General features: G+C 42.2%; 3 protein-coding genes across 9 annotated transcripts in view; 1 reads left to right on the top strand and 2 right to left on the bottom strand.

Moving 5' to 3' along the window:
- Positions 1-1,231: 1,231 nt before the first annotated feature.
- On the top strand, positions 1,232-16,635 carry LOC101158233 (cilia- and flagella-associated protein 20). Of its 6 annotated transcripts, XM_078934733.1 has the most exons (7): positions 1,232-1,371; positions 3,919-3,998; positions 6,097-6,208; positions 6,291-6,479; positions 6,547-6,654; positions 12,215-12,278; positions 16,527-16,635. In XM_078934733.1, the coding sequence occupies exons 1-6, from the start codon at positions 1,288-1,290 to the stop codon at positions 12,236-12,238; spliced, it is 597 nt and encodes a 198-aa protein (XP_078790859.1). In that variant the 5' UTR covers positions 1,232-1,287; the 3' UTR covers positions 12,239-12,278; positions 16,527-16,635. The 6 variants fall into 6 exon arrangements, with proteins under 6 accessions (XP_078790859.1, XP_078790861.1, XP_011484641.1 ...); XM_078934735.1 differs by lacking the exon at positions 12,215-12,278 and having other exon boundaries at positions 6,530-6,654; XM_011486339.4 differs by lacking the exons at positions 12,215-12,278; positions 16,527-16,635 and adding an exon at positions 6,743-7,128.
- cdyl (chromodomain protein, Y-like) lies at positions 8,093-13,922 on the bottom strand. 2 transcript variants are annotated; one of them, XM_011486341.4, is made up of 7 exons: positions 13,635-13,922; positions 12,780-13,464; positions 9,698-9,945; positions 9,262-9,434; positions 8,980-9,190; positions 8,758-8,901; positions 8,093-8,681 (listed from the first exon to the last, which is right to left on the bottom strand). In XM_011486341.4, the coding sequence occupies exons 1-7, from the start codon at positions 13,656-13,658 to the stop codon at positions 8,523-8,525; spliced, it is 1,644 nt and encodes a 547-aa protein (XP_011484643.1). In that variant the 5' UTR covers positions 13,659-13,922; the 3' UTR covers positions 8,093-8,522. The 2 variants fall into 2 exon arrangements, with proteins under 2 accessions (XP_011484643.1, XP_011484644.1); XM_011486342.4 differs by having other exon boundaries at positions 9,698-9,942.
- Positions 14,864-18,033, bottom strand: part of LOC101157158 (protein disulfide-isomerase tmx3a-like) — a 24,311-nt gene continuing 21,141 nt past the window's right edge. The window contains exons 12-17 of the mRNA XM_023965160.2: positions 17,492-17,549; positions 17,346-17,399; positions 17,092-17,148; positions 16,882-17,011; positions 16,739-16,807; positions 14,864-16,665 (exon numbers count right to left, since the gene is read on the bottom strand). Of these exons, the coding sequence (XP_023820928.1) occupies positions 16,480-16,665; positions 16,739-16,807; positions 16,882-17,011; positions 17,092-17,148; positions 17,346-17,399; positions 17,492-17,549 (554 nt within the window). The 3' untranslated portion in view covers positions 14,864-16,479. The remainder of the gene's footprint in view (positions 16,666-16,738; positions 16,808-16,881; positions 17,012-17,091; positions 17,149-17,345; positions 17,400-17,491; positions 17,550-18,033) is intronic.

Genomic DNA, 18,033 nt, shown 5'->3' with positions numbered 1-18,033 from the left:
TGTGCTATCCTAGGCACTTTAACATTGGGAGTTGGGTCATCTAGACCCACTAGACAGTGCACTGAACCTTTTTTCTTCAATGATTTGTGATCTTCACTGGTGTCCATGGATTACATGAAATCTTTCCACCTTTATCCACCTTTGTCATGGTAGGGAGAACACGTCAATGTAAGGGTGGGGTCATCCAAGATAGCACAAGGGTTACAAATGACATCAGGATGTAAATTTCCAGTAAAATTGTTTTTTTTGTTTTTGTTTTTTTTTTTACATATCTGAATCAAAAAAAAAAGAGAAAGCAACTCAAAATAATTATTTGACAATAAATAAGCTTAAAAATGACTTTCCAATCAAATATAAATGATTAGTGATCTTAAAATTAGCGATCAAAATCCGATTTTATGAATCTGGTCCAAAAGAGAAAACCACAGCAGTGATGAAGGAGAGAAGAGGAGCAATACTTAAATGTTGAAGCTAAATAAATGTTAACTATTAAGATGTTTCTTTTCATTCAATATAAAATCAGTATGTTTAAAAATTAAAGAGCATGAACATTTGTTTCTCTATTTTAAAAACTTTTTTAAAACAAACATTTTTTAAAATTCAGGTTATTTTACATAAAATGCTAGAGAAAAGTATTGTTATTGATTTTAATTATTATTGAAAAAAGTTTGTGTTGATTTCAACAATAACACCAAAGAATTTGTGAAAATGCTTCACTAAAACTGGATCATGAGAATATTTACAAATGTGCAGAAAATCTGAGTTTTTTCTTTTCCTAAAGCAGTTTTCAAATGTAAACATTTCCTTAAGGATTCCTCCCAAAAGCGTATTCCACTATGTAAAAAGGCTTCATTGTTATTATGTTTAATGTAGTTGTTAATTAGGTGTATTAAAGTTCTTTATGTACTTTAAGCATCATTTTAAGGCACTAACAGCAAACAGTCGTTTAGATATAGAACACAAACATGGCCTTTTATAACATAGACCTACATGTATGACCTGCTATACGAATTAGCAGGTCATATTAAATTAGCAGCATTTAACAAACATCAGAGCAAACACTAAAATGTGATTGGTGGACAGGATGCGTTTTAGTTTATTCCCAAAGAATACAATAAAAATAAAACGGACACATCAGTCTATGCATTAAAAATACTCTTTCGCTGTATTTAAGCAAGTTTCCTTTATTTTGATCAACTCTTTGGAAAAAAACGGAAGTGACGACGTTGACGACCAGCCGTAACTAAAACAAATCGTAGTTAAGCTAACGGACGTCACGGAGGGAGCATGTTTAAGAACAGTTTCCAAAGCGGGTTGTTTTCTATCCTATTCAGCATCGGAAGCAAACCTCTGCAAATCTGGGATGAAAAAGTAGGTAACAGTTTACATCCGGTCAGTCAATTTAGAAAGAACAAAATGATGCTTAAATGATGCTAACGCTAATTATAATAGAGTTTTCTTAATGTAAATCAAAGAACTGCGTCCTGTGCCTCCCTGCTCCTGGCCTTGGGGGGCTGTGGGGCGGTCCTGCTCGCCCTGGTCTGGGTGTTTCTGGCTGGACTGTCGGTGGGCAGATTCCGTCCATCTGCATATGCCGGTGTCCCTGTGTCCCGGTGTCGGGGGTTCCTGGCTACCGCCGCCGCTTCGGCGGGGGTGTTTGTGTGGGGACGGCCGGACGCTCTCCCTCTTTTGGCATTCTATCCTCCACCTCAGCAGAACATTAACTCCCACCTGGGAGAGAGCAGGTGTCAGCTCACCTTTGCACAAAAGCATGCGTGACAGAATGAAATGCTTTGCATGTGTTGGTTAGTATGCATATGTATGTGTGCGTGAACTTGTTGAGTACATGTTGACGTGATTGTACGCGAAGTTTTTGGAGCCAACAAGTCTGTTTGTAACACTTGAGTGTGTGTGGGGACAGCATGAAGTCAATTCAGTCTCAACAATCAAAAATGCACACAACCTGTTTCACAAATACACATGCTCTGATTCACAACTGTAATTTTACGCAAACGTGCAATATTAATTTTGAAAAACACACTTTGTGTTTCACAAATGTACACCCTGTGTTTCACAACACACATGTTGTGTTTCACACATGCACACTAAATGGTTCACACATGCACAATAAGTGTTTCTCACAAATGTGCACGCTGTGTTTCACAAAAACATAATACATTTTTCAGAAATTTACAGTAATTTTTTCAGAAATGCACAATAGATGCTTCACACACATCATTTTTAGTTACACTTGTATGTGTATATGAATTCACAGATCGTGCATTCACAAACCCACTCTCATTTGTGAATCTCCCCACAGTTGTGAGAGATTTCTCTACTGTGAATATTAAGACTTCTTTCACGCTCCAGGTCAACTAATGTCACCATTGGCTAATGCATCTGTCAATCAAACTCATCAGCAATGCAGGCGAGATCGCTTTCAAGCCAATCAAATGGCCCCTTAGACTTTCTCCAAATGGATTTCCAAATTAAAATTGCATGTTTGTGTAAAATTACAGTGGATCAGAGCGTGTGTATTTATGAAACAGGTTGTGTGCATTTCTGATTATTGAGACTGAATTAACTCCATAGAACAGGCCCCGCCCCTTTTGACAAACATTTACACCAGACAATAATGATGATAATCCTCCAAAATCTTGTTGTTTAATGGTTGTACACCCCCCCACCCACCCACACACACACACACACACACACACAAGCACCGCCTCTTTCATCATCCTCCAGATCTCCTTAACTGCCCCCCCCCTTTCTCCTGTGCCCTTAGCCCCCCTCTCCAACATGCCTCCCTTTTTTCCTCTTCTTTTTTTTTCCGTGGTCCAACAACAACAACAACAAAAAGGATACAAATGTTAATTGTTATCAATTGAAATAAAGTTTAGCCTAAATTACAAAAGGGGTTTATACAAACATACACCTATTGTGTTGGAAGATCCACAACCCCCTGTTGTAACTGTACATGAGTCCAACAAAAGAGGCCTTCAGCTCCAATCTGTCTGCTCAGCTGTTGGACAGGACAAGTTAAAAACAAAAGAAGAATAAGGTCATTGAGATGACTGTTGTTGTGAATTTGGGCTATACAAATAAAATTCAATTGAATTGAATTGAAGAAAAAAGCTGCGTCATTTTTAGTCTCTCATAAGTAGTTATTGTCTTCAGCTCATCCAGAACCTTTTTCCCCTGAAGTTCCGTTAACGTTTACAGTTTTCGCACCATTTGCTTCCTTTTGGAGCAGGGATTTTTGTGACATATGTCTTTAGTTTAGCTATGGTGTAAACATTTCCCAACTGTTTGTCTGATACCCATAGAGGGGGAGGGGGGGGGGGGGGGGGTCAGCACCACCAGAAAAATCAAAAATGCTATTTTATTGTCTATTGTTCTGCCTCATTTTTCTATGGGGGTAAACTTGGCAGTAAAACTCTCCTGAATTGGATGCTTTTAGTTTGAAATGATGTCTATGTTTTAAAGCCAAGTAATATTTCGTTGTTTTTTTCTTTATTTTTTTACAGTAATGAAAAGTATCAGTGATGAGAAGTATAAAGATTAATTTTCAACTGATATTTAACTGACTTTCATTCAAGAATTTAGATTTAACAAATTCTTTTCTTCATTTTATTATAAAAACATCCCATAATACATGTTTTCCTGTGGTTTAAAAGTGAAGCTAAACCAAAGGAACACAAAACAACATGGTGGTGTTGTGACGTTCATAAAAATGTCTGGATTAACAAAAAAATCTGGTTTTGTAATAAATGTAATTTAAATATTCTCTTTAGATCTAAAGATAAAGGTTCAGTGTTCATAAAAGTTCTTGTTCTGTTACGTTTTAGTGTGGAGACACATTCATGGCAGCCTCTTGTAAACATTAGCTCGGTGTCATTCATTGTTGTGTGTTGCTAGGTGAGAAATGGACACATCAAGAGGGTTCTGGACGACGACATCCGCTCACATGTGATGGAAATCGAGGGAGTAAACGTTTGGTGGGTTTTGTCAATTTCTCATTTACTGTAGTACAAAGTAGAGATAAATAAACCTTCATCAAAACTGTTAATTAACACATGTGGAATTATATACATATTAAAAAAGTGTGAAAACATCTTCAAAAATTGTCCATCATATCTGCGAAGCCCCAACAGCGTGCATCCCCAAAGCCTTCTTATTCAATTTGTATTATAGGAGGGAAACTACAGGCCTCGAGGGCCACCATCCTATAGCTGTGGCTTGTTTTTATAAATATAATGTGATTTAGCTTTTAAAAAGCAACGTTTTTATCCCTAGGGTAACGATTTTAAATTTTTTTCTAGTTAGCATATTTTCTAGGTGTAACTGTGAGGCATTTCCACAGTCCAAACATCCCACTTCAGTTTTATGAGTACATGTTCTCATCTCGTGCTAATTTAGAGGAAAATCCATAAAGAGCAGGGCCTGTTTTTATGGAAATATATTTTTTACACTTCTTTTTTTTAACGGATGAAAACTGTATTTAGTCAGTTTATTGTGAAAACGGATTTTGCCATTTCCTCCCTCTGACTTATGTAGCCTGAGCTGGTTAACCAACCTTCTCCCAAGCCACTGACATGTTTTAAGCAGAGCAAACAACAAAAGACAGAAGTGGATTTTGCTAAAAAAAAGTCTGAAAATATGTCATATTGTAGGTTCTTCATAGTAGCCACATTTTGATTTGATTACTGCTTTGCACACTCTTCTCTTGATGAGCCTCCAGAGGTAGTCACCTGAAATGTTTTTCACTTCACAGGTGTGCCCTGTCAGGTTTAATAAGTGTGATTTCTTGCCTTATAAATGGGGTTGGGACCATCAGTTGTGTTGTTCAGACGTCAGGTGGATACACAGCTGATAGTCCTATTGAATAGACTGTTAGAATTTGTATTATGGCAAGAAAAAAGCAGCTAAGTACAGAAAGACGAGTGTCCATCATTACTTTAAGAAATGAAGGTCAGTCAGTCTGAAAAATTGGGAAAACTTTGAAAGTGTCCTCAAGTGCAGTCACAAAAACCATAAAGCGCTACAAAGAAACTGGCTCACATGCGGACCGCCCCAGGAAAGGAAGACCAAGAGTCACCTCTGCTAAAATTAATCAGAGTCAGCAGCCTCAGAAATGGCAGGTTAACAGCAGCTCAGATCAGAGGGCAGGTCAATGGCACACAGAGTTCTAGCAGCAGAAACATCTCTACAACAACTGTTAAGAGGAGACTGTGTGAATCAGGCCTTCGTGGTAGAATATCTGCTAGGAAACCACTGCTAAAGAAAGGCAATAAGCAGAAGAGACTTGTTTGGGCTAAAGAACACAAAGAATGGACATCAGACCAGTGGAAATCTGTGCTTTGGTCTGATGAGTCCAAATTGGAGAGTTTTGGTTCCAACCACCGTGTCTTTGTGCGACGCAGAAAAGGTGAACGGATGGACTCTACATGCCTGGTTCCCACCATGAAGCATGGAGGAGGAGGTGTGATGGTGTGGGGGTGCTTTGCTGGTGACACTGTTGGGGATATATCCCAAATTGAAGGCACACTGAACCAGCATGGCTACTACAGCATCTTCCATCCGCTTTGCGTTTAGTTGGACCATCATTTATTTTTCAACAGGACAATGACCCCAAACACACCTCCAGGCTGTGTGAGGGTTATTTGACCAAGAAGGAGAGTGATGGGGTGCTGCACCAGATGACTTTGCCTCCACAGTCACGGACCTGAACCCAATCCAGATGGTTTGGGGTGAGCTGGACCGCAGAGTGAAATCAAAAGGGCCAACAAGTGCTAAGCACCTCTGGGAATCCTTCAAGACTGTTGGAAGATCATTTCAGGTGACTACCTCTAGAAGCTCATCAAGAGAATGCCAAGAGTGAGCAAAGCAGTAATCAAAGCAAAAGGTGGCTACTATGAAGAACCTAGAATATGACATATTTTCAGTTGTTTCACACTATTTTGTTATGTATATAATTCCACATGTGTTAATTCATAGTTTTGATGCCTATGTGCGGCCTAGGTGTGTCCAAACTTTTGGTCTGTACTATATGTATATAGCTTCATTAATGCGTTCACAAACTCCGTCTGCCTGCAGCACTACATACATCACGTGTCCCGCGGACCCCAAGAAGACTCTGGGCATCAAACTCCCGTTCCTGGTCATGATCATAAAGAACCAGAAGAAGTATTTCTCCTTTGAAGTCCAGGTACGGTTTCAGACCTTTCTTGTGTTGCTGAATTGCCATCATCCTTTGCGATGTCTTCGTCCTTCAATTGACTACACGTCAGGTTTTAGATGATAAAAACGTTCGCCGGCGGTTCAGAGCAAGTAACTACCAGAGCACGACCAAGGTGAATTCCTTCAGCTGCACCATGCCCATGAGGCTGGACGACGGCTGGAACCAAATCCAGTTCAACCTGTCAGATTTCACCAGGAGAGCCTACGGAACCAATTATTCAGAGACGCTGCGAGTTCAGGTTTGTAGACGTAAATCAGGCGAGTTTGTCAACGGATTGTTTGGTCTTAGTTTGCTGTCCTTATCAGATTCATGCCAACTGTCGCATCCGGAGGGTTTACTTCTCTGACAGACTGTATTCTGAAGACGAACTCCCAGCAGAGTTCAAACTGGTTCTGCCCATCCAGAAGGCCAAAGTGAGTACTCTCCTCTATCCACATACTGGACCGGTTCCGGGTTCTATCAGAACGCGGGTGAAGTCTTTCTTTTTGTCTTTTACAGCAGTAGATCCGGATGACCTGCAGAACTTCAAAAGCAGTGCATCCGTACTACAAACCAGAAAGTGTTTATCAATTTGTGGTGTGGATTTATGGGATGGATTGGATGAAGGCTTAAAAACAAAGCAAAAGTTTACATGTATTTAACAAAAAACCTACAAGATTTCAGTAATGGAACCTTACAAGGCCAGAAAAGATCAATAAAAACAAAAAGTCACTTCTGCACGGGTGCTATGCAGAATGTAATGTGAATGTATTGAAAAAGACTGTAAATACGTCATCAGGTGTTGTAAAAAGGGGTGAGATTTTTCTTCAATCCACTCCTTTTCTGTCTATTTTGAACTCTTATATTTATTTTCATTTGTGTTTCAAATAAAGAAATTGAAAAATAAAGTTCTGTCATTCCAAGTTTGGAGGACAAACATTTGTTACGCCCCTCAAAATCCAGCACACGTAAAGCAAGTTAAGAGATTTTATTTTGATTGAACCCATAAAAGCTAGAGTATTTCCTTCAGAGTGGATCAGGGCCAAAATAAGAAACAAAAATTGGCCTACCTAACAAGAACCAAAACATTTTTCCTGAGTGTTTCTCTATACAAGACTGCCCTCTGTGTGCACAGGGGGGATAGTCGCATTGGAGATCATGATTGGCGAGGGCAGAGCGGAATTTTCCCTTCTGTAAAACTGTCATAAAGTACATTCATGACGAGAACACTGAAATGAATCACTTTAACTTGGTGAGCTATAAGTGGCACCAGATCTGTCCTTCTTCTCTCAACTTAAACAAAAGGCTTTGCAATTCTTCTTCTTTAAACCAAATAAAAACATTTCTCCTTCGATGATCATCTCTGAAGTGGTTCTCTTTAACTGTGACAAACTGCTGCCGCCCCCCCTGATGTTCTGGCCTCAGGAACCTGGTGCAGGACTTGTTGGAATGAAGATGGCAGAACAACCTCCAGCTCTCTAAAGCCAGGAAGATGGTGCTGGACCTTTGCCAGACACCCTCTGCTTTACATCCCATCAGCACTGCCACTGAAGGTGCAGGTGTGGAGGATGCCACCCGACAAGTATCTTGGACTCCATCTGGACATCAAGCTGAGCTGGTCTGTCAACATGGACACTATGCACAAAAAACGGCCGAACAGAAAGTACTTTTTGAGACTTTAAAGCCAGTTCCAGAGGTTTTCTTGGTGCAGTTGTTACAAACAAGGCTCACACATGCTGCATTTGATGGAGACGCTCCATAGGATCACGTGACCACTAAACTCAATTTTGATTTGAGGGTTCAAAGCCCGATGGGGAAACGCTGAGCACCTGAGCCTATGACCCTCAGCTTCAATAAAAGTCAGGATAGAGCTCAAGTTTGTTCTTACTTTAATACAAATAGAAAAGTAGGATCAGGTCCAGACCAGAATCTGGTTCAGAACTTTTGACTGAAGAACCTGATCTCCATACAGAGCCGTCTGACACAAACTTGTTTACATGAAACAACCAACATTGTTGTTGCTACAGAATTCACATCAGGAAACGGACCGTCACGGATCAATCCTGTTCTGGATCAGACTTTGTCCTTCAGGGCCTTCAGAACTGGGCCAGTTCTGTTAAAACTGCCGTTTTAGTCACCATCCAAACCCCCAATCTGTTGCCGGTCTCACCAGCTGGACCCACAGAGAACCTGGACAGAACCCGGTGGAACATCTGGGTCAGCTGTGGGAGAGTTCAGCTCAAGTGTTCTGGCTGAATCCAGGTCATGGAAAGAAGAGCCCAGATTTAGCCGGGTCCAGGTTCTAGCAGAGCTCAGTTCTCCTCTGCAGGTGCTGCAGTATGGAGTCAGTCCCCTGCGAAGACCCCCACACCCTCTTCAGAGCCTCACACTCGCGCTCGTTGGCTTGCTCCAGAGCACTGCGGCTGCTGCTCCTCATCAGGGCTTTGGACTCCAGCAGAACCTGCGAGATGGGGAGCAGAACAACAGTCAGAGTTGACCTACAGCTGAACCTGCAGAAACCCGACACAGGAACAGACCTGCGAGTCCACTGCTACCAGCTCTTTGACCCGCAGCATCACTTCCTGCGTGAAAGTGGCCGGCCACAGAACCTGTGACACCAGGCCTTTAGAGCCCGCTTCCTGAGCCGTCAACTTCCTGCCGCTCAGCAGCAACTCGCTGGCCTGCACCAGAACCAGAACCAAAATCAGCAAAGGTAAAGGTTAAAGGGCATGCCAGGCTAAAGGGATGGGAGGACTGACCGAGGCCAGACCCATGACGCGGGGGAAGGTGTAGGTGGAGCACCCGTCTGGTGTCTGCCCGCAGGCCGTGTATGGCGTCTGGAACCAGGCTTTCTCGTTGGCCCATACCACGTCGCAGAGCGGCAGGAGGGCGGCTCCGAGCCCCACAGCTGGTCCGTTCACTGCAGCCACAATAGGCTTCCTGAACTGGATGAAAGTATTGACGAAGGTCCTGAGGAAGAGAAGACAGAGGGTAATAGCAGCAGACGAACGACAGCATCAAAGCCGCACCACAAAAGGTACCTGATGGTTTCAGCCATCTTGATGCTCTCTTTCTTCCTGTCGTCCGTCAGGCGTCTAATGAAATACAGGAAGTCCAGGCCGCAGCAGAAGACGCTCCCCACGGCGCCGAGCAGCACCAGCTTACTGTCATCTGATGCTGCCGTTGCCATGGCGCTCTGGATCTCCTTCATTACCTGAAGACAAGAGAACAGAGGCCAGTGATGTCACTGACAGGAGCAGGCTGTCTGAGGAAGCATCGGGACAAACCTGATGCATTCTGGGATAAAATAGCATAATAAGGCTGCATGACCTTCTTGCTGTTCACCTGGTGGAGAACACATCAGCACCACAGGGGAGAGTAGTTCAGTGAACTGCTCTAGAGTCTCTGCAGCCCCTTGCTGATGTCAATGACATCACAGTGCCGTGTTGAAGCAGGAGCCTTTAGGCGTGGCCTTACCTCAGGATTGAGCGTGTTGTTCTCAGAGCTCTTGGTGGACAGCAGGATGTGAGTGAAGCCGTCCTGCTTCTTCACCACGATGTCACGGTATCGATAGGCGCTCTCCGTTTGGCGAACGCTAAACCTCAGGCGCTTGTCGAAGGCAGAGCGTTCCTCCAGACGCCGTTTGCCCATTGCACCTGTTGCCCCAGTGACCACGTCTGACATTAAGGTGGCAGCGGCGGCCTCCATTAGCGGCGAGTTTCCTGCTGGAGAAAGAAAACTCCCATCAGAAAAGCCCAGAGCTTCATCTATCGCAGTGTTTTTCCACCTTTTTTGAGCCACGGCACACTTTAACCCTGATAAAAATCCCGCGGCACACCAGCATAAAAAAAAAAAAAGGAGAAACTCATAGTCTGTATTGATCTACAGTCCCTCTGCAATCTCACATGCATTTTTGTGATGATTGTGGCAGAAAAAGCTGGAAGCTGCAGTTGGTTTTTTTTCTAAAAAATGTAATAAAAGTTAAATTAGAAGATTTAAAAACTGTCTGATGTGTATTCGTTGTGGTTTCAAGACGTCAAAAGAAGACTCATTGTGCGCTGAGACGCTTTCACTTTAACCCAATGCCTCATGGGAGATGTAGTGCGAACAACCACCAAACGCCAGACAGACTAGCGTCTCTGAGCTTCATTGTTTTGTTCACTTGTTCCATGGTCTGATACCGTATCCCGCGGAAAGTTACACCGCTAAATATGAGCTTTAGCTGGTCTTTTTGTTAGAACTAAGCAACTTAATGAGCTGAATCGGAACAAGGAAGTGAATACTTTAACCACTTCTGATTGGTCAGACTGATGACGTATGATTAAGCCTCCAAGAATGATTGGCGGAGACAGTTAAAGGGGCGGGACTTTTCTGGAAACAGCTGAAGCTACGGCTAAATCGCGGCACCGTCATTCTTATCAAAATGTCTTTAATGTAATCAAATGAACCCAAAGAAAAAGTATTTTATGATCTTTTATATTCCTAACTTCTCAGTGTTTTATCAGGGCCTGTTTGGATGAATAAAGAGCTGATATCCTGGAGATGGGAAATGTTTTAGCAATTTCCCACGGCACACCTGACCATCTCCCACGGCACACTGGTTGAAAAACACTGATCTATCGTATTTGTTTTGGAGGTTCCAGGGAGTAGAGGTGAAACAGGTGGAGGACTTAGGGTCAACTGTCCAGGATGAAAAAGAGGGTAGAAAAGAGAGAACGGGATTTCAGGTGTGATGTGTGGCAAAAAGAGTATCAACAAGACTTTGTTTTTTGTTTGCTAATAACTGCTCTTCCAAACACCATACTGACGTAGAGAACCCCAAGGCTTTATTTTAGGGCCTTCTCTTTGTTGCTTTAACAATCTGCCACTCTCATCAAGAGAATAAGCATAAAATTCTACAGCTATGCTGATGACACTAAGCTTCATGTGGATCTATGACCATCTCTCCAGGTGACATGGCACCTGTTTCCTGGATATTTCAACTTAGATAGCGGAGAACTTCCTTCGTCTGAACCCAAGAAGCTTATGTGGTATGCCTTGGGTCCACTTTTATGGCCTCAAATGGGCATTAAATGAAATCAATCTGATGGTTGGAACAATGTGTTTGAAAAAGAGCTCATTTGTGACGTAGAAAATACGCTGAGCCAGAGCCACAAGCTTCCTGCTCCACTCTTTTCCACAACAGATAGGGATGGTGGAGGGTTAATGGTCCCACCTAAAAACTCAGAGGTAATTTTCTAATGATCTACTGACCACTCTGCAGAAACCATGTCCAAGAAAATGACTGTTTTTTTTTTTTGGCTTAAACTCCACTATCATTGTTAGAAGACCACTGGGAACGCTTTCAAAATAGATCAGTGTGTTTTCCAAAGAACAAACCAAGTAAAATACACAAAACGTTGATATTTTTGGTGTAAACCTGGGAAAAAGAAAATCCACGGCTCCCAACCTCAGAATGTCTTTCTGAGGACTCGAGAGCTTAAATAAGTTTTAGTCGAGTTAAAACCTTTGGGACGTGAATCTCACCACCTCAACTGCCTCATGTGAATTTGCCGGGCTTTCGCCAGAACCAAGACCTAGCATGCATTCAACTACTTGATGGACCCAACACTAATAATATTGATAGGAATAAAAGAAAACTGGGCTTTCGTTGATTCTTGCAAACAAGTTTTTTTTGTTTTTTGTTAACTTACCTGTGAGATGATCTGACTTTTATGTCTTTAATAAAGAAAAAGTTAGACTGTAAATATCCACCAAAGCTTGTTTAAAAATGTTGCCAAAATCAGATGTGGGGTTTCATGGATGAAAGGTAAAGTTCCACTCCTATCCATTCTAGCTAGTTAACAAATTCTTAAAAAAACTATTAGTTAATGAGTTGTAAATGACCTGTTAAAGTCCCACTCCAATTATCTTTTGTAAAATTGTTCCTAGTGGTCTTTTTATGAGGATTATGCCGTTTTACCCAAAGCCAATAAACCCATGTCTTTTTTTTAGGGCAGAGCGGCAGGAGTTGATTAGAAAGTCACCTGGGAGTTGGGGGCAAGACTGTTCGCACAGAGTAAGTCTTTCCTCACTTCCCATCATCCCTTTGTTTACACGCTCTCCCAAAAGCTTACAGACCGCTGCAACCAAAATGGCGAGCAATATTGAGGATAATCAGCCGTACAGTTTTGAGCCAGATGCCAGCTCAGACGAGGAAAACAAAGACAAAGATGGATCTATTTGTCTACACGTGGAAGCATCAGAACGGAGAACAGCAGGAAGCTTGTGGCTCGCTGATTGTAACACTTGTATCACTGGCACAGGCATTTTCAAACAGCTTGTTTGTCTCCTGATTAACAACAGTGTGATTGAGGAAATATTAAGAAATATCATTTTAAGTTTCATTTCCTAAAGCCTGTTCTCCATCATCATAAAAATACCACAACAACATGTTTAAAACACCACTTTCATCTCAGTAGTCTCTCTGGAATGGGTTTCTAAATAAAATTCTCATATGGTCAAGTTCCGGCTCGAAAAACCGTGGGTGTGAGCTCCACGTGACTGCCACATGACTCACCTGAGCTGCTGAGGGAGCGAACAGCCGCAGGTGTGATGGGGGCCCGGGGCGGGGAGAGGGGATTCTGGGTCCGGGGCCTGGTTCCAATGCGAGCCCTTTCCTCCCCAGGGCCAAGCTGCACTACAGGTTTCTCCAGCAGGGCGACCTCTGGCGGAACCAGGTGAGCCTCCTGAGTGCCCGCCTCCAAGCTGTGCGCCGCCTCGCTGGGGGACTCCTCTGAGTCGGGGCGGCAGTTCATCGGACTCTTTGGAACCAGGATCTTGATGCCCGTCTTGGAAAGGTCCACCCCTCGGCGTGCAAAGCCCCCCAGAGGGGCAGAGATGGCGCAGGGGGTAAACCTGTCAGGTGAGGTTAAGGGGGCGGAGCAGGACAGGTGAGTGGGACTGAGGGGCGTCCTCACCTGGACACAGGCCCTGCTGACCTCGCTGCTAAGGTCAGCAGATGCAGGGGAACTGGGTGGCGGGCCACACTGTGGTCGATGGGCGAGGCTGCGGGTGGAGCGCATCAACGCCCCCTCCCTCTGTCGCTCAGCATACTGGCGATTGAACTCTTGAACGTAACTCACACAGGTGGACAGGTGACTCTCAGGCTCCCAGGTGTCACTCTCTGCACCATAGCCCCTCCACCTGACCAAGTACTCAACCTTCCCCTTCCTGCTCCTTCTCCTGTCCAGGATCCTCTCCACCTGTGGGACACACGTCAACGTCATGGAGGAGTTGTTCGGTGACGTCAGCTAGTAACGATCAGAGGGGTTGTTTTTTTTTACTCCTAGCATACTGACGTCACAGCATAAACTTTAAAAACCTGCCAACCATCCTAAACTTCACGGTTAGCATTAGCATTAGCTTTTGTCACCTCGTACAGCTCCTGCGTGGCCATGTAGAGCGTGCTCGTGCACGTAAAGCTTCCAGAAGCTTCTTTACGTCAGCAGCAACATGAAGAAAGTCTGAAAGTCTGTGCGCGTGCAGCCGCGTACGTCCGTTTACCGGCTGCTCCGCTTCGGTCTCCCGTGACGTTGCCGTTAGCTGTTAGCTTGTGTGAAATTACGCCTTTTCCGCTCTCCAAAATAAAAGTCTCGTGTCAGATAAAAGGAACAAATTCCCGTTGATTCCAACGGAGAAAATAAGGCAAAATTACATATTTTCAAATAAACTTCTTGCTGTTTAGTGCTTTATTTTTATTTATGACATTTGCGGGAAGGTTTTTGGCAGTTTTGGAGTCATTTGGAGTTATTTTTGAATTATGTGTTGTTGTTTTTGGTAGTTGATGGACTTAAGAAAATTCAAATTTTACTCTCTTAAGTTGTCAATTCTTTAATTTTAAACAGCTCTAAAAAGAATTGCTTGAGTCTAGTTTAGAGTTAACTATAATTAAATGTAGTTATCTTTAATAATCAGCTGAAATTACATGACTTACAGTAGTATCCTTTCCCTTATCAAAAAGTAGTCCACTCAAAGTTGATTGGATTAAGTATACGTAAGTATACTGTGTCAAGTATACTATAGACCTAGTATGCATAGTGTATGAAGTGTACTGACTAAATACTTCTTCAGACTAAATTGGAACATTTTACGTGTACAATATGAAAAGTATACTTAAAGAATACTGCCTCACCTTTAGTATTTGTGTAGCACACCTTAAAGACTACTTTTTGCTAAAAGTGTGTTCAGTTTTTAAAAATATTTCACCCATAAAAAATTGTATCTGACCGATTTCATTGTTCATGTTCATGATGAGGTGTCTTTACCAGTAAACACTGTGACAAAACATATACAGACTAAACCAGGTCTGCAACCTGAGACCCCAGAGTTGAAGGTTGGCTCTTTACCCTCCATTGTGGCTCTCTAGCTGAAGAAAAAAATAATTATAGAAATGAGAAGCATATGGCTAATTAGCATTAATTCAATTTAAGTTTGTTGAGGTTATGTTATTGTGCTGAGGCGTACCTAGAATAGTAAGATAAACTGTGTGAATGTTTAGCACTGTTGACATTGCACTAGAGGACTGGTTTGCTCTATCATTCCTCCAGAATACCAGAATGTACCTACAAAGTAACACTTTCATTACAAATAAAAAGTATGATCTTTCATTACCATATTTATTTCATGAATTTAAAGCATCTTTTAACTTGTGCTGCACAATGATGTTTAGTAGCTGTCCAGAGGGGAGTTGCTAAAAATATTTAAATGTTCCTTTTCTATGTATACAATTTTCTATTGGATCATAATATAAACCAATGAAATCAAATTCAGGTTAACACCAATAGGATAGTAAGTAAAGAAAAGGATAACAGCCTACCAAAGTACACTTAACCCTTGTGCTATCCTAGGCACTTTAATGTTGGGAGTTGGGTCATCTAGACCCACTACACAGTGCGCTGAACCTTTTTTCTTCAATGATTTGTGATCTTCACTGGTGTCCATGGATTACATGAAATCTTTCCACCTTTATCCACCTTTGTCATGGCAGGGAGAACACGGCAATTGTCATCTTGACCCCATAAGCTAGCACAAGGGTTATAAATAAACAGTTTTACATTTTTAAGAATTCTTGATACTTAATTTTGATCCTTACCAAACAGAAAAGCAGTTTCAAATTTTTATCAAGGATGAAGTAAGACTTTATAGCTGCTACTCGGTTGTGTTCAGTGAGGAACAAACCCAAATGGCTCCTTCAGAGTTGAAGGTTGCAGATTCCTGGACTAGCCAATCAACTGTGACGTCACCTACTGGATTTTGCACAGCAGAGTTTACTCCACCCATCTCAAGCTGCTTTTGGAAGGAACAAGCCAAAGTTTGAGGTTTTTCTGGGTCCACTCACCTGGCAATCAAAAATCCAGTCTCTAAACATATGAACATTTGATCTTTTAACCCTTATGCTACCTTAGATGACCTCACCCCTACATTGACGTGTTCTTCCTACCATGACAAAGGTGGATAAAGGTGGAAAGATTTCATGTAATCCATGGACACCAGTGAAGATCACAAATCATTGAAGAAAAAAGGTTCAGCGCACTGTCTAGTGGGTCTAAATGACCCAACTCCCAATGTTAAAGTGCCTAGGATAGCACAAGGGTTAGGGAGAGTTTGGTGGGGGCTTGGATGTACCACTAGTCCTGGAAATCAAGGGATTGTTTAAGGAAACTTAAATTTTAACTCTAAAAGCAATCAAATTTTTAAAGCATCCTTCTTTCATATTCAATTACATTTTAATTGGTATTTTCAGAATGCTGTTTTAGTAGGGGGAGTAAACTCAGGTGAATGGGATTATCACACTAAAGGTTTCATTGTTTAATGGGTGACATCCAAAGGAAGTTTGTGGGTTTTGCACATAAACCTCAAAAAGTGACAGAAACCATTTTATTTTCATCACACCGTTTTTTAACTTTTGGATTTCTGTGATTTGAAGAAGATCAGGCTAGGTTTGAAATAAATCATTGTTGTCTTGACTTACAAACCCACAGCAAAGTTTGACATGAACTCAACTGAACATACATGATGGATCAGAATCCTTTATTTCTCATGCAAGGATCAGTAGACAGATTTGAGTTCTGCTGGATCAAGTTCAACTCAAATGTGGCATTTTTGGCAGCAGATTGAAACCTGTGTGGAGGTTCTGTTACTTCAGCAGTAGTCAGGACTAGTTTGGTTCTGACTTGTAGAGGTGGATCTGCATTGTTTTTCCCTTCTGACCTTTACTGTCAGTCTGACTTCTTGTTTTTTATTTTTTTGCGTTGTGGCACTGAAGAGGCTAACAGTGCGGCGGTGTCCTCATCATCATCTGGGATGGTTTGATTCCTACAGCAGAGGAAACAGAAGAAAGCACCAATGGCAAGTGGGAAGCCAGCCAGAAAGCAGCCAATCAGTGGAGCATCTCTGAACACCGGCTGGATGAACAGAGGACAGGAGGTTAGCCAAACACAGACAAACAACCAGCAATGATATGATGATGTCACTTACGATCACTGTGGCTTTTGTTTCATAAATGACGCGCTGGACACGCTGACTGAAGCCGTTTCCTCCCTTCATCTGAGGCACATCCAATTAACTGATCAGATACCAGACCAAGTTTTCCGCCCCCGGCCAAAACTGCATCAACTCACCTCAATGGTACCATCTAGAACCCCGTCCAGGAAATCCAGCAGCTGGCGCTCTGTCTCCACAGGACCAGCTGGCTGGTAGTAGCCGTCATTGGACAGATTAACCGCGATCAAAGAGGGCACAGTGACCTCTCTGATGACAACAAAACAGGACGTGTAGCAACTGACAGAAGTACAACCAAAGATGGTGATTAACACAAGACAAAAACTCACCCCATCACAAATCCATTGATGTAGTCCCCAGCTGCCATAAAGCCAAAGAGGAAGAACCTGGAGGTGGAAGAGCAGGTGGATGGATGGAACCAGAGAACAACAAGGACATCTCCAAGGATTTTAGACTATTTCTGGGGCTTTTCAGTGATTTTAGATCAGACCCAAAAATCTTGGATGATACATTTTGGAGGCTTTCAGACAATTTTATGTTTGCTTTGTAATTCTGTTGTGGTTTTTCAAAGTAAAAGCCTGACCTGCTGTAGGTCTCCTTGTGTTCTTCAGCCACTCTCTCTACTAGATGTTTGTACCTGAACAGATGACAGGAAACACAAGAGTGTGAGGGTTAGCAGAAACACAGATCTTTTAAACAACGAATAGACTACAGATGGATGACTGTTACCTCAGGCTTTTGCTACATAGGTGTCTCTCCTCCACCAGAGCCAGTAGCACTAATTTGCCTGTGAGAACATGGTGACGTTAGTTCAGCTGAGCCAATTTGCAACCAAAGAACTTCAACTCTGATGTCAAAAGTGTCCTCTTTAGGGTCGTATGATAAATTCCAGGAGAATGGTATGAAGATAGTGAGCATTTATCAAACTATCCATCCATTTTCTTTTGCTCAACCGAGTTAAGGGCTTCTCAGAACTAAAGAGAGGTGAATCTTACTACTGTATCCTAGGTCTGTCACAAGCCTCATTTGAAATTAAACTCCCTGAATGCAAAAAAGTTATCAAGCACAACTTTTATTATCTGTTGTAGTATAAATATCTTTTAATGAAAGCTGCTTCACAAAATAAAATACATTCAAAGTTCATACTCAAACATGTCAGACATTATTTTAAATGCACAGTAAGCAGAAAAACAATAAACAAGTGAATAAGAAAACACAAAAATACATCCAAGACTAGTTTGAGATATTGAAAGCAGTTATTATTGAAAAAG

The sequence above is a fragment of the Oryzias latipes genome, chromosome 17 (assembly GCF_053564925.1).
Source record: "Oryzias latipes strain Hd-rR chromosome 17, Olatipes_Hd-rR_3.1".
In the NCBI taxonomy this organism is placed as follows: domain Eukaryota; kingdom Metazoa; phylum Chordata; class Actinopteri; order Beloniformes; family Adrianichthyidae; genus Oryzias; species Oryzias latipes.
The sequence above is the reverse complement of the archived record's forward strand: the minus strand, read 5'-3'. Positions and strand labels throughout refer to the sequence as shown.

Bases quoted from the DNA above. Each gene is read 5' to 3' on its own strand.
- LOC101158233 (XM_078934731.1), top strand. From the start codon at position 1,288: ATGTTTAAGAACAGTTTCCAAAGCGGGTTGTTTTCTATCCTATTCAGC. The intron at 1,372-3,918 runs GTAGGTAACAGT...GTGTGTTGCTAG, and splicing joins TGCAAATCTGGGATGAAAAA to GTGAGAAATGGACACATCAA. The intron at 6,209-6,290 runs GTACGGTTTCAG...ACTACACGTCAG, and splicing joins ATTTCTCCTTTGAAGTCCAG to GTTTTAGATGATAAAAACGT.
- cdyl (XM_011486341.4), bottom strand. From the start codon at position 13,658: ATGGCCACGCAGGAGCTGTACGAG. The intron at 9,191-9,261 runs GTACCTTTTGTG...TCTCTTCCTCAG, and splicing joins AAGATGGCTGAAACCATCAG to GACCTTCGTCAATACTTTCA. The intron at 8,902-8,979 runs GTCAGTCCTCCC...GTTCTGGTGCAG, and splicing joins GCGTCATGGGTCTGGCCTCG to GCCAGCGAGTTGCTGCTGAG.